The sequence below is a fragment of the Macrotis lagotis genome, chromosome 3 (assembly GCF_037893015.1).
Source record: "Macrotis lagotis isolate mMagLag1 chromosome 3, bilby.v1.9.chrom.fasta, whole genome shotgun sequence".
In the NCBI taxonomy this organism is placed as follows: Eukaryota; Metazoa; Chordata; class Mammalia; order Peramelemorphia; family Peramelidae; genus Macrotis; species Macrotis lagotis.
In genome coordinates, this window is record NC_133660.1 from 39785358 (window position 1) to 39801120 (window position 15763).

At 37.8% G+C, this 15763-nt stretch overlaps 2 protein-coding genes across 2 annotated transcripts in view; one reads left to right on the forward strand and one right to left on the reverse strand.

The window, feature by feature from the left end:
- SEPTIN11 (septin 11) overlaps window positions 1-15011 on the forward strand; it is a 168070-nt gene extending 153059 nt beyond the window's left edge. The window contains exon 10 of the mRNA XM_074228545.1: window positions 6-15011. Coding sequence (XP_074084646.1) covers window positions 6-27 — 22 coding nt within the window. The 3' untranslated portion in view covers window positions 28-15011. The remainder of the gene's footprint in view (window positions 1-5) is intronic.
- Window positions 1408-15763, reverse strand: part of CCNI (cyclin I) — a 52377-nt gene continuing 38021 nt past the window's right edge. The window contains exons 3-7 of the mRNA XM_074228548.1: window positions 11791-11919; window positions 8298-8372; window positions 8020-8160; window positions 7535-7765; window positions 1408-2972 (exon numbers count right to left, since the gene is read on the reverse strand). Coding sequence (XP_074084649.1) covers window positions 2529-2972; window positions 7535-7765; window positions 8020-8160; window positions 8298-8372; window positions 11791-11919 — 1020 coding nt within the window. The 3' untranslated portion in view covers window positions 1408-2528. The remainder of the gene's footprint in view (window positions 2973-7534; window positions 7766-8019; window positions 8161-8297; window positions 8373-11790; window positions 11920-15763) is intronic.

The window sequence follows — 15763 nt, forward strand, 5'->3', positions numbered from 1 at the left end:
TACAGACATGAGGTTGAGACTTCATGAAGTGCCAAGAGAGCTGGGTGGTTCTTCCTGGGCCATCATCCTCAGCAAGCACTACCACCATGAGACCTCACACAGAGGTCAGAGACAAGGCTGCCTCTTGGGAGATGTGCCCACATGGGCACCTGAGATCACACCCATCACCCATCTAAGACTTAGAGTTGGAATTGTCTGAGGCACAAGATAAAATACAAGACTCTCTAAACTCTGCTTTCCAGCCTTTTTTGATTCAACACTGATCCTTAGCCTAACTTTACATCTTGCACCAGCTATCTTGACTTTTCACCTCAGGTCTCTCCCTTCTGCCTCATTCACTCCTCTGAGGGGCAATATGGTATGGTGGCACAAGTCCTCAAATGAGACTCAGGCAGGAGAGACTGGGATTGACCCTTGCTTCTTAAATATCCATTTCCTCATGTGTAAAATGGAAGCAATTCGAGATTACGTGTGAAGCCGTCTGTAAGCCTTGAAGGAGCCTGTTCGTGTCAGTTTTTAAAGGACACAGTCTATTTCCCTAGAACATAAGTTCCTTGAGAGCTATGACAGCCAAGTGTGTAGCAGGAACTTAATGTTTAACTGAATTAGGGGTATCTTTAGAAATCAAGCTCCTCTTCTTAAATCAGGATCCTGCTGCCTCTTCAAGGAAGCAAAGAAATCATTTCAGCCCCTTTTTGGGGAGAGAGCACAAGGCCCCATCCCTTAGCACCGATACCATCTCTATCACTGTAAAGGGTTAGAAGTATGAACTTTGTCCCATGAACCAGGAAGAACTAAGGCTCAGCAAGAGATGAATAGCCAGTTAATTCAAGTTAGAATATTGTGTATCTTGTGAAATTCTTAAATAAAAGTAGTTTCTTCTAAAAATTAGTTTTAGAAACAGGTGACTTCTCTTTGGCATAGGATTGCTTTTCAAGCTTCTTCATCATTAACAGTACAAAACGTGAGTGGTTTTCCTGTTATTTCAAGCTGAAATATAATGGATTAGTTTAAAGAAGAAATGACCCAAAGTTTCTCTAGCATGAGTGAGAACACTGCAAGTATTCAAAGAAAGGTGAAAACAGACTATTTACAGACTAAAGAATAACCTTCAATCGAATCTTACTCAAGCAATAAATTCTTTTTAGTGTGTACTTATATCCCACATTTCACAAATTTAGTCCACATCTCTTTATTCCATGCTGGGCAAATGTACAAACAAGTGTACTGTGATGTTATCATGTTGGTTTTCACGCCTTGCCAAGTTAGTCCATAAAAATAGTCCCCTAAATTTCATTAATTTTTCATTAAACTCAACTGAAAACACAGCATTGCTTAAGTGGAGATATTTCAGTCACCCAGAACTTTCACCTTTCCATATATGAGAAAAAAATGACGACACGGAGGTACGGACAACTTTTTATTGCTACCAGAAGGCTTTCATCAGTACAAGGGTTCTGAGTGCAATACCTTCTTCAGACTGTGGAGAGAGCTCAAGATCCAGGAGGGGTCATTAAGAGATAATACAGAAGAAGGGGAAAAGCTATCAGGATTTTCTTAGTTCAAACAACATAAAACTTTAGGTACTGAAGTTGATAAAATAAACATTCAAGATTCAAAATTGTACAACTGCTCCAACATCTAGACAAGCAGTATCTCTTATTGATTATAATCAAGTGAAAAGTATGATTGGTTACAAAACAGTATTTTATCCGATTCACCCCCAAAATATTGATAACTTTATCAGACTTTTTTCTGTTACAAATTCTAAAAGTCTTTTAGAAATCTAAATTAAGACTGCCCTAATCATTTTACTCTCAAATTCCACTTTAAGATTTATAAAAAAATTTTACACAATAATTTAGTTTTCTAATGTCAAGAGATCCAAATGATCCAACTGTTTTTTTTACATCCATATTGAAATCCTAATCAATGTGATCATTTCTGTGTACCTTTCTCTAGTACTTCTAATAGACGTGCAAGGAAGCACCTTTTTCATATTGGTTAAAATCTGAATCCCAAGTCATCCATCACATTTCAACAACTTTGAACACCAAAGTGCTAGCAAAACAATGTTCTGGTGGGATCTCTTAACTGGAGGTCAAAGGACAAAATAACATGCACAAGGCTAAGGTAAAGGAAAGAGCAGGCTAAAGCAAGAAGAAATAAGAAATTAGATTGTTAAAGACAGGCTTCAACTGGCTAATAAATCTCGAATTTTCTTAATACTAAATATAAACTCTGACATGGACAACAGGTTAAATTTTAGCTGAGAACTGGAACTAGAAAGAAACTTTTTGCTACTTTTTTTTGTTTGTTTTTGGGGTCTTTTATAGTTTTTTATACTTTTTAAATATTTTAAGTGCTTAAATAATAGGTGAATTAGCCGCATGGGAAAACAAGGTTTTTCTGGCTCACTTCAGTTCAGCCTGATAAGGTATGCCCCTTATACATCTTTGCTTGGTTTTGCATGTTTCTATTCCCAGAGTAGCTTTCCTCAGTTTACTTAGAGGTAATACTTACTGTTACTATATGACAGAAACAGGCTGCAAAGGTGGACAAGGGGAAGCAGGTCCCTCTTGCCTTGATAAATCAGTGCTGCACACAGAACCCATATTTTCTGAAGCATTATCTTCATTGTAGAGACGCTTGATTCCATCATAGAAATCATCTACTTCCATTTCTTCCACCTTGCGTTTAGCAGAGGCATGCTTGCATCCAGTGGTAGCTAGCAGATGTTGGTAGAAGATGGTTGTACCTTTGATTGGCACTTCTGGTTTGCTGTTGTCCTTGGAGAAGTCTGGGCCTGGGGCAGAGGAGGGGTGTAATCTGAACACTCCTCTGTCACAGGTTGCCAGGTTGTGCTTGAGAGGATGGTAGACATATACAGAATTGAGAGGCAGGGAAGACTGCAGAAGAGAAAGCTCATGTGCCACAAGCTCCCGACAGTGGATCAGCTGGGCACTATCCATCTAAACCAGAAAACAGTATCATAAGATCAAAGTTAGCAACCATAGCTTTTGATGATTAATCATTTTGGGGTTTCAGAGAATTTTTTAAAACATAGGGAAAAGTAGTATGGTACAGAACAAAGAGTACTGGGCTGCAGGGCAGGACAGGTCTAAGTTTAAATCGCATGGCTAACACAGAATCAGAGAATGGATGAGTCCATGGCAGCCACCCAGTCGACTTTCTCATTCTGAAAGGCATCCTGCTGATAACCCGAAACTCATCACTTTGAAAAGAAAGGACATTTTGGCAGACATCAAGCCTGAGTTTGTCCCTTTAAAACTCCCACCCATGTTCCTGGTTCTTCTGTCTGGGGCCAAAGAGAACAAGCCTGATGTCTTCTATGAGAGAACACTTGAAGAGAGCTATTAGCAGCTCCCTCCCCAAGCTTATCCAGGTTAACACCCCAGTTTCCTGGGCATCGATATGGATCTTTTATCATGCTGGTTAACCACCTTTAGACATGAGATGGCTTATCAATAACCTTTGTAAACTGAGGCACCTGGATTCAATATTATTTATTAGCTAACATGACCAAGTAATTTGTCAACTGAAGAAGAGACTCAGGAGGGACTGAAAAGTTGTCATGTAGATATGTGATTAAACTTACTCTGGCCCCAAGGAGCACAAACAGGAGCACCATAGTAGGAGTGACAAAGAGACAAATCCTAGCAAAAAGTGAAAGGAGGCAGGCAACAGGCTCCTCCTGCCCCAGCAGCCCATAAGCAGAAGCCAGCTGAGCATTTCTCTTGGATGCTGGAGTGGGTTCCCTTTCAGAACAGGATGTACTTGATTCCCTTTGAGGTCTCTTCTAAGTCTAAAACCTATTCTATGTGCTATGAGAGTAATATTCCTGTCTAACATTTTGATCATACCACTTTGCTGCTCAAAAGCCTTCAATATCTCCCTGAATCAAGTGCAAATTTCTCAATCTGCCAGTCCCAACCTACCCTGACTACAACCAAAGGAAAGCCTGCTTGTAGACATGCCATCAACTTCCCTAGGATCTAGGATCTCTGCTCCTGCCTTTCTAAACTCTTGGAAAGATTGCCCTTTACCATTTCCATATTGTTAACCTGATCAGCATACATATGATGAATTGAACAGTGTCAGAGAATCCTGGGAAGACTTGGATGAACTGACACTGATTGTGTTAGTGGAATCCTAAAAATAACTGACCAATAGCAACACAGTAAAGAAAAACAACTTTGGAAAACTTAACAACTAGGCCTTATGCAGTGACCAACCACAAATCCTAAGGCCAGAAAAAACGTGCTGCCCACCTCCGGAATCAAGGTACAGAATGGGACAAAGGACTGTTGACATAGCTGATGTGGGAATTTGGTCTGCCTGAATCTGCTTCTCTGTTATAATGGCTTTTCTGTACAATTCTTTCCCCAATGGGAGAGTGAGGTGAGTAGAAGGCTAGTGTTAGGGCTGCTACCCCACATCCAAACAAGAGAGGGCAGTAAAGTGTTTTTTAAAATGTACGCAAGAGAAAGAAGGTCAACAGGAAACACAAACATTTCACAACATCTTTAAAAGTTACAAACTGAATTTATTTTACATTTACAAGGAAAAGTTGTTAGCTATTACATGTGCAATACTTTTTTTGGTTCTATTTTGTATATAAAAATGTTCATTTAATTTGGTGTTTGTTAAATCAGGAATAAAAATCTACTACCCATGCTTCAAGGCCCAGTTCAAATGAAACCTTCTCTGATTACCCCTACTCTCAGTGAGCTCAGTTTCCTTTCAGTTTTTGTATAGGTCACTTTTACAGCCTCACTGTATGGTAATGTGACAAAGATTTCCAGACAAGACTTTGTGATCTTCCAATACCTGATTCAATGCTTCATAGAAAATACTCAAATCCTTGGTTAACAGATGCTCCAGGGTATCAGAGCAAAGAACACTTCAAGCTAATAAACGTTCTTTCCATCTTAGAAGAGGAGGAACTATTAAACTGTGCCAGCCTCCATCTATAAAAGGCTGTGCTTCCCCTTTCATCAGCTACAGGAAACTGGGTCTACTTGGGTGTCCTGCTGTTGGACATTCTACCAAAGCAAAAATCATACAAGTAGATGCTGTTGCTTGAGAAGGGGTAGTGGTCACTCCTGGCCCTGGGGGCTCTAGGTCTGGCCCATCTTCAGCTCTATGTGCTGTCTCTCTTTAGTATCTGTCTTCCCTGTGCCCAAAACAATGCCCATCACAGAGTTAATAAAATGCTATTTCACTCCTCCTTTCAGCACAGAAAGTGCTAGTCACAAGACCTGCAGATCCTCACTGATATGGGTGGGGTATTCCCAGATGAGAAAGTTCCCTTCAACATGCAGGGTTAGTAACTTCTCTGAAATTCTCCCAGAGCCCTGAAAAGCTATTTGATTTTCCTAGAGCCTCCCAGTCAAGAGGGACAGAGGCAGGACTGGACAGGATCCCAAGGTCAACTGGCTCTGAGGTCAATATTCTAACCACTCTTACCAATGGCCCATGAAAAACGTTATCATAGTACAATAAGCATAACAGCTCAAAAATAACCAGTGAAATAAAAAAAACCACAAAAGTAACCCATGAAAACAGGAGGTTCTAATATATGGTGACATATGAAGAATATTCAGGCTACAGGATTTTTGTAGTTCAAAAGACAGTAAGCAAGAAAGCAAGCAACCTGGAAGGAAACATGAACTTGAAGCCTAATTTCACTTTAGCTAATAACCCAGTCCTGCGTTTTCTTGACATATCTGCCCTCCAATTATTACGGGGCCTCCCAGCCTCCCAAGTGCTTCCCCACATGTCATTTCCTCTACTCTCTTAAGAGTTTAGGTGACCTTGATGAATGGGCCCAGATACTACTCCTACATTCATTCTTCTAAAGCACCATTCCTACTCAAATGCCTACAATGAGGTAATTCTAGTTAAATTCAACTAAAGAAGGAAACAAAGGGTCAGAGTAGTAAAAAGCATTTGCTCAAAGTCTCAGAGCAAGGTCATTCTATATTTGCTGCCTCTATGGCTGCTAGAATCAAACACAAACTGCTCTGGTATTTAAAGCCCTTTACAAATTGACTCCAATTTTCCTTCCAAGCTTTACCATACATTATTCTATTCCATGTATCCTATGGAGGTTCTAGCCCAGACTGGCCACTTTGATGTTCCCCATACATGTACTCCTTTGCACAAGCAACATTTCATTGCTGTTATTTTGTCCTTTATTTCCTTTAAAACATATAGCTTAAATGGTGCTACCAGCTACCAGGTGTTATATGGAGCCTTTCCTGATCACCCCCTATCCTCCACCCCACCACTCTTCCCCATCCACCCCCATTTCCATGATCAGTTATATTTCCTGGTGCATTGTCAGCTCCTTGAGGGTAGGGTTATTTCACTTTAATCTGCCTGCTTTTAAAAGCACATACTAGGCAATAAATGTTCCTTTATTGACTGATCTAACCAAGACAATAAATGATTAGAATTTTTTTTTTTAACAAAAAACAATGTGAAGTCATCCAGTTCTCCTCGAAGGTAGAAACCATTCTCATAAAAATAAGAATCCATATACATAGAACCCTGATACTTTCTTATTATTTTATCCTTCCATTTTTTTCTCTGACATCAACATTTCATACCTAACTCCTATTTCCTTCACACTACTCCCAAATCTACTGGTGGGATTCCAGACAAATAAATGAAAGACAAGTAAATCTGTTGGGGGAAAACTTCTAAGCTGTCACCATTCCCATTTCATTGTGAAATACGGTATTTAAAAATCTCAGAGCCCTGAATTGGGGGAGGGGGGTATGAGAGGAGCAGTCAATGCCACCAAGGCAGGGAATGTTGCTAGGCTGTCACTCTGTCCAAGAATCTGCTTCTCCATTTGTAGCTCGCCTGTCTCTTGCTCTCCGGTACAGAATTCTCACCTTATACATGACTACAATGATTTCACAATTTTTTAGTTGAAACAAAAACTAGATTAGAAAATGAAGATTTTCAAAAATATTTTAAGTGTTGTTGGCCTGAAATTCCAATCCCAGGTTTGGAAAGGCTGTGCAAAATGATGGAGCTGCTGCAAATCAAGGGGTCAGTTTCAGCACACTGAATAAAGTAAAACAGTTAATTTTTTCATTTACAACAAAGATGAATTCTTTACTTCTGACAAGTATTTTCTTGCCACTTGTATGTTATTAAACAACACTTACTCAACCCATGGAGCACATAACCACCACCTTGAAACTAATTGTAGTAGCAGCCAAGCCAAAAGAACATGTATCAACAAGAATCAAATGAATTGCTCAAAATTCTTAGAAAAATTATTTAGGGAGATATGCACTATGGAGAAGGGAAAAGACTATCTGGCCCCAATTTCTATTGCAAAATCAATAGATTGAAGATGAATCTGAAAGAAATGATCTGATCCTTTACTATCTGTAGGCAGGCATTCAATGACCAAATGAAACTGAAAGGAAAAACAACTATTTCCCTTGACTTCAAAATAATTTAAGAAAACAGTAATTAAACTTACACCTACCTGTGCTTTCTGGAGCAGTTCAATTGTAAGAGCAAGCCAATCAGGAATAAGTTTCTCCATCTCCAAACTGACCATGGCTAGAGCTAACATGGACCCCTTGAATGGCAGAAGCCGGCTGCAGGCCATACATTGGAGGAGCTGTTTCGTAAGGACCGCCAAGTGCTGAGATGGGCTCATTTTAGGAAAGCCAAATAGTAATTGAGGCCGAGTTGATACTGCAATGGCATGGAACTGAAAAACAAGAATATTATTACCCCTAAGCAAACAAGAATATTATTACCCCTAAGCACACTGCAGATTTGACCACTGCCAGCTTGCAGAGGACTAATAGTGTCGCAAGGCTATGATTTCACCAGATCTGGTTATCTAAATCATACCCTGAACAGCCCTTACTTTGATTTTCTTATAATTTTTTAAAAAGAGAAGGGGCAATAGAATCACAAGAGAAAAAAGTACCACAGACTCAAATAATGAAATATATTTACAATATGAAGGAAATCCAATGGGGTAGCTGTGTGAAGGTCCCAATTCAGCTTATCCAAAATAATTCTCTCCATTCTCAGAATTTCAGATGAAGAACAACCACAGAAACTATCTCTGGCCAGCACCTTCAGCAATGGAATTCTCTAGTCAACAAAACAAAAGAAACAGGGAAAGAAAAAGGTACCATTCAGACCTGTCTTATCAAGCAAATGCATAAAAGTCAAGTTAAAAAATATTTTTTTTTTATAAAGAAGAGAAAAATTTCAAAAGAAAAAATTACCTCATCTTCCTCAATGGTCTTGGCAGCTAGGAAGAAACAGCTGATTGCAATACAATTTAAGTATTTTGGACGGGCCTAAGACAAGGGCAGAAGAGAAAAAAAAGTTAGAATTTATAGCTACAAAATTAGGTGTTGGTTATGAAGACAATTAATCCACACTCTATATAACTCAACCCAAATCTTTACCTCATCCATGGACGCCTAACCAGATGCATTCTAGACTGATGAATTAACATCTAACCACTCCATTATGATCCATGGAAAGAACAAGTGAATATTCCATTACATGGAAAATAACTAAAAACAAAAAAGAAAAAAAGAAAAAACAAAGAAAATAACTGAAGCTGGTTAGCCAAAAAGCTTAATGAATTTCCAACGAGAGCAAAGAGACCTTGACTTTAGTGTTGATCAAATGAGGTAGAAGTTAGACATAAAAGAAGAAAATAACATAAGGAAATATCAAATAAAATAAATAAAATTTAAAAACAAAGTTCCAGGAGATTCAATATTTTGTCATTGACAATATTTAATGGGGTGGGGGGAACAGGGAGAAGGGAGAACTTGCTATTAAAAACCATTTTATTTACAAACCACAGATGATAATGTACAAAAAAGGGGAACAGATCAATGAGGATCTTATGATTTTTCACCATGAAAGCAAAAGCATTTAAAAAAAAGTCACCATAACAAAATAATTAAGAGAATGAGTTGGATTAGGAAGGGGGAGGAGTAGAGTGGAAACTGCTTTAAGGTAAACAAAATAAAATAAATATTGACTAGAAAAGAGAAACAAAAGCAAAACTCAGCACCAGAATTCTAGGCTGAGAAAAGGGATCAAACTGCAATTGTTCAGGATAGCCTCTCAAGCCTTTCCCTTCACACCCCACTCAGCCAGTCGGAGCCCAAGCTTCCCATTTCTGCTTCCCTAGCTCTGGATGCCCAGTCTTCTCTACACTGCTCTGTCTACAGTCTTAGTATCAAATCTTATCCCCCTTTCCCTGAATTACTTCAACAGTCATCTACTGGGCCTCCCCAATTCAAGTCTCTCATGTCTCGGCAGTAAGTCCATCCACACTACTGAAGTGATTATTCTTAAATGCAACTCCCTAATATTTCATTAAACCCTAGGGCTCCCTCTTGTTCTGTTGAGCTCCCCAAACCTTTGCTGGTCTGATTCCAGCCTTTCCCCATCCATCCCTGCCCCCAACACCCTCAACCCTGCTCCAAGCCCCAGTCTTTTTCCCCTCCTCCAACACCACACCCTGTTCTGGCTGCTGCACAGGTCTCTTCACCTCCTCCTCCCAGAACTCCAGGCTTCATTCAAGTCTTCCCTACACTCCCTCCCCAATACCCTTGTACTTAACTTTCTATTTCTTTGTATTCTCTTTCTACTTTTTTTCCCTCTATGCTCAGATACTCTGAGCTCTCTTTATGAACGTGAACTACTTGAGAACAGGGACACCTCCAGGAAGTCTATCTAGTATACAACTATGTGTATGTTTGTTGACTTGAATGATGGGATATCATCAGGGAAATGTCTGGGAGGAAAAGATTACAAACTAAGATTCCAAACTGGTTCCAAACTAAGAATCTGAAATCACTTGGATTTCAGGAGACAGCAAACATGGGGCCTCCAGTAGTTCCACTGGGCCTGCTTTAGCAAATAAATGAGAGGATGAAGACCTGCATGGTTGGAGGGAATACCAGAATTATTGAAGACTACAGGTGTATTTAAAAAGTTCATTATATTAAAAAGTAATTTATGTTACAAGATTCACTAATGATTTGTAGAACAAGATAATTTTAATTTGAAAATACTTAATGGTAAATTGAAGTTAATTTTCATCAGAGAGGAAGAATGTGACAGTCTAACAAACAATAGTAAGGCTGAAATGTCACTCAAAGTTGACATATGACTTATTTATCATTATAAAATGAAAATAAAATGTCAGCTGCCTTAAGAAAAGACATGCCAAACTGGATGGATTTTCTTCCAGAACATTCTGAGTTTTTGGAAGGAAAAGTTAGGGTGCTCTCAGTCTACAAATGGGTGGGGAAGAGAGGCAATCACAGAAAATGCCTTCCAAAAGGTGTCACAGTCAGATCACCTCTAATTGAGCAACTGGCATCCTTATACAACCTAATCTTTGAGCCTCCTCAAAGAAATCTGGAATATAAATGATGCCCAAGGAGTTGTTCAAGGCCCTACATTTCTTTATGATTTTCTAACTAAAAAAAAAAACAACAGTTCTTCAGTTAAAATTTGTGAAATTCAAATTCCTAAAATATATCTTTTCAGGATACAAATGACAAACCAGAATTTTCAAAATCTTGTTTATACTTGTGATAATATAAACATACACAGATATATGTTCAGACAAATCACCCCATCTCTCTGGATCTTCATCTGTAAATCCATGGGTTAGATTAGATTATATGAATTCCAAAGTCTCTTTCAACTCTAAATCAAGGATACTCTTTTGTTAGCTCATCTTACAGGTCACCAATTTGGGATTAGAAACCTTGGGACTTGTCCAGAGTTCCCTGGATGAGAACCTAAAGCTTCCCTCAGGGCCACTGTGGCATTCTCCACTCCCCTGGAGGGATCAACTGTCAAAAAGTCAGAGCCCCCCCCCCCCCCCAGGTCTGTCAACATACTTATTAAATACCAAATAGTATGTGAGGAGATCCCAAGTCCACAAAATGAAACAATCTTGACTCACAAAGAGCTATCTTGTTATAAAGACAAATGTCAGTGTGTAAAGATGACACATGAAGACAAGAGCCCAATTCACAATCCACAATACTGGGCTATAAGATGCAGCCTCACATTTTCTCCTAAAAATTACACAATATGCATACTTAGTAAATATTCCCAAGTCACTAATGATTTATTGTTGGTGTTCAGTTGTTTAGTAGTGTCTGACTCTCTGTGACCCCATTTGGCAAAGCGATTTTCCATTTCCTTCTCTAGCTCATTTTACAGATGAGGAAACTGAGACAGAGTTAAGTGACTTGCCCACTGTCACAGCTAGTTAAGTGTATGAGGTCAGATTTGAACTAAAAAAAGATGAGTCTTCTTGACTCCAGGTCTGGGATACTATCTATCCACTGCACCACTGAGCTGTCTAACTAATGATAAAACAACACAGCATATAAGGAGGTAGACCATCTTTCAGAGAATTACTTTTCATTTAGCCAGTGTAAAAATGAATATTACTGTCAAGTACTTCTCTCAATCAAAATTTGATATAAAATCAGATGAACCAAAAGATCCTTCTATTTAGGGAAGTTCTGCTACTGTTCAGAGAGAATTTCATCAGATTAACTAAGGAACCTCAAAAACCTCCTTTCTAAAGCTAAGAAAGTTCCTGTGCAGCTCACTGGTTCTGTCTTTTAAAGCATTATATTTGACCAACTTGAAGCAAAAGAGAGTCCCAGTCTCCATATGTAATGTCTCCTGCAAACAAAATGTTCACCTGACCAAGCTTACCTTGACAGTAGCTAAGAATCTGTCCAAAAGACTACTCGCCAAGGCCAGTGTTTCTGGGTAAAGGTTGAATTGGTGCTTAAGCTTGGCCAGCCACCGGACAACCTCATCCCTCTGAGCTGGAGAAACGCTCTGTGAAAGGAAACCAGAGAAAGAGACAAAGTTAACAGCCAGTGTGTATTCCAATAGTTTTCTGTAGGTTAGAAAATATTTATGCAAGTCCTGTAAGCCCCCATTTCTCCCTCCCCCCCCACCCAGCAACTGCCAAATGTAAATGAAGGACAAGAGAGGTCCCATCTTTCAGGACCGAGTTCATAAGAAGGGTTTCACTTTCTTCTTTACATAAAGAACATTAATTGGGGGAGAGGCTGGAGTTCTAGGATTAAAAGTCAGATATCTTTTTGTTAAGCACTCCAATGACAGAGCAGAGGTAGCATGGGCTGGTGGGTAAAAAGTTCAAGGTTTGAGACAGTGAGGTCCAGAATACTGTCTTTTTTCACCTAACAGCTAGTGCAGATAGACATGGCAAAGACATTAAGTCTCTCAGTGCTTGATATATATTACTAGAAGAAGTTTGCACATGGAAAAAACAAACCAAAAAACCCCACTGGCAATGATTTCATTTAACCACTCCAGGGCCAAGGCAGCATTTAATGCCAGCCAGCATTGGTAAGAGGAGAACAGCCCTCAAGATCACAATCAGCAACAGGTACACACAAATATCTGAGCTTGCCTTTTTCAGTTTCCAGATAAGTGACCTCAAGGGATGAAACCTCTTCAAATAATGGTGATGGCACTTTCGTAACTTTGGTGGTCATAAAAACATTATCTGCATTTCATAGAAAGGTAAGGTCCTGAGGTGGTCACCTAGCTACAATGCAATACACATTTATTATGTTTATTCAACACCTACTATAAGTAAAGTACCAGAGACAAAAAAGAAAAAAAAGAAAGTCTTGTCCTTAAAGGGCACTGCACTATTGGAAGGACACATCACAGCATGTTTATAACCCAAGTACAATTCTAGTGATATGCAAATGCAGAGAACTAGGACGAAGTTGAAGGAAAGACTAGAAGACCAGGGGATGAACAGTGAGGCAAGCATCCACCTGTGAGAAACATGTTCAAATGTGGACAATATCTAAATTTATTTCTTATGCTAGGGCTTATTTTAACAAAAGGTAATGTTTTCGTGTAGGGACAGATGAGTAATAAAATATTTTTAAAACGCAGAAGAGAAGGGCTTTTGTAAATATACACAAACAAGAGGGAAAATTTTGAACTAATATGTTAAATTTATAGAACACATAAGTTTGGTGTTGGGAACACAAAAGCTAAAAAAAAAAAAAACCTGCCTTCCAAGTGTTTGTAGTCTAATAACTCCTAAGTTATCATCTGAGAGAATTTTCTCAAGAATTATCTTCTAACTTCCTCCCTCCCTTTCATCATAGCAGCTTCGGAATCAGGACCTAACTCCATCTTTATATCCCCTGGTACTTAATAAGAACTCATTTTTAAAAAAACAAATTGAATTGAACAGGGGCTGAGACTTGTCTTTAAAAAACAAAAAATAAGAAAATAAGTGTAGATATTAGAGGTCCAATACGAAAGTGTGAAGAAGTTCAAGAAGAATCCTTTCTGGATTGGGGGAGGAAGGGAATCAGAGAAAGAAAGAATGAAAGCTGGGTGGTGAAGGAAAAGAAGCAGGTGGTGGGGAGCAAGCAACTAAGGACTGTGCAGAAAAAGCTCCTGTCACTGGGGAACAGGAGAGAGGATATGGAAAGGCAAACAGTGCAGTTTTTTTGGTAAGGTGAATGAAAACCACACACACACAAAAAAGGTAAAAGTAAGGCATCAAGACTGGAGAGAAGCTGAGAAAACAAGACTAAAGAGTCTCGATTTTATTCAGTAAGCAAAAGTTCAATATTTCACTATCACAACCAGTTTACAGTTTTCATAGCCAAAATAAAGGTCATTCTTAGCCGGAGAGGTGAAAGAAAGAAAGAAAGAGAGAAAGAGAGAGAGAGAGAGAGAGAGAGAGAGAGAGAGAGAGAGAGAGAGAGAGACAGATTGATTTCAGAGAACAAGTGTAAAAAGACCAAAAAGGCAGAAGGGAGTTAGGTTATAAAGAGCTTTGAATGCCAAACAAAATCATTTTATATTTGATACTGGAGGCAATAGGAAATCATTGAAGTTTTTTGAGTAAGGAGGGTGACATGGTTGGACTTGGGCTTTAGGAAACTCATTTTACTTGCCCCATAAAGTCTGAAAAACTATAGGGATGACTATAGAAAGACTAGAGAGATGATTTTTCAAAAAAATTTGGAAACGTTGGTCAACATCAATATTTACCAGAACTTAATAAGTTAAGAAGAGTTTACTTAAAAAAGCAGTTAAACACATAAAATACCCTAACAACAGAACAAGAAATAGAATTTAAAAATTCAATACAAAAAAAACTCACTGAAGACATAAGAGAACCCCCCCCAACAAAAAAAATCTTGATGAATTTACAAGCTACCTACCAAATATTCAAGGGAAAAAGTCTAACTCCAAAATGGCATAAATTCTCTTTAAGTCTAGAAGGGTATCCTACCTCTTCTTTGAAACAAATATAGTCCTAAAACCCAAACCAGGCAGATAATAAATGAGAGAAAATGACAAATATCTTTAATGAATTGAAATTCATAATGGGGGATATAGCAACATAATTAAAAATTGTACTAGGAAAACAAAGTTGGTTCAATATTAGGATAACTATAAATATAATAAGCCCTTAATAATAGTAGGGGAAAAAAATCACATTAACACATATGCAGGAAAAAGTTTGATAAAACATCCATGTATGTTAAGAACATCAAAAAGCAAAAAAAAATTAGAACTTTATCACAAATAATATCTAACACCAAGGGCTTATAGTATCCATTAATGAATAAATGCTAAAGGCCCTCAAGAACAGGAGGGAAACACTATGATTATTCATTATTCACACTATTACTTAATACAGTCCTAGAAATATTTGCTAAGGCAATAAAACAAGAAAAATAAGTTGAAGCAATATGAGGAAAAGAAAAATTTTGCAGATAATTATGGTTTATTGTAAAAACCTTTATAGATACAGCTAAAATTAACTGAAGCAATTAGTAACTTCAGTAAGGTAGGATATTACAATAAATCCACAAAAATCATGAACCTTTAGAGACATATAAATATATATAAATATTATATATATAATATTTATATATATTATATTATATATATTTATTTATATATATAAATAACCAACAAAAACCCAGCAGGAAGAAATAGGAAGAGATTCAATTCAAAATAGCTACAAAATATATAAACCACTGAGGAGTTAACCTATCAAGACACATACAAGAATTATACAAACTGAAAGAGAAAGAAATTGCTTATGCTGGGTTATATTACCTAGTAAAATGATAATATAGCATAAATTCATAGATTAATATACTAAATTACCAAGGACAGAAATAAAAGAGAAAAATGGATAAATTTTGTTATATAAAATTGAAAAGGCTTTGAACAAACAAAAACAATTCAGTAAGGAGAAAATTAACCAAAGGAAACTTTTTTTCAGGCAATGTATGGGACAAATGACTTATATTCAAGAAATTGAAGAACTAAGACAAATATTTAAGAATTGCCAATAAATACAGAGGAAAGTTTCTGAAAAAAGAAATGAAAGTTATGGGATCATATGAACAAATATTTCCAATCACTAAAAACAAGAAAAACACAAATCAGATTGGCACCCATCACAAAAGCCATGGAAGGTACTAATCCAGATGGAGCTATAAATCAATTCATCCAATCTAGAAGGCAATTTGGAATGACATTCTAAAAGTTACTAAAAATGTTCCTAGCGTTTGAACCACCCATGCCCCTCCTATTCATGTATTTTCCATTTAAGGACAAATGAAAATAAATAACTACTTTTGTTGTCCCAAGAACA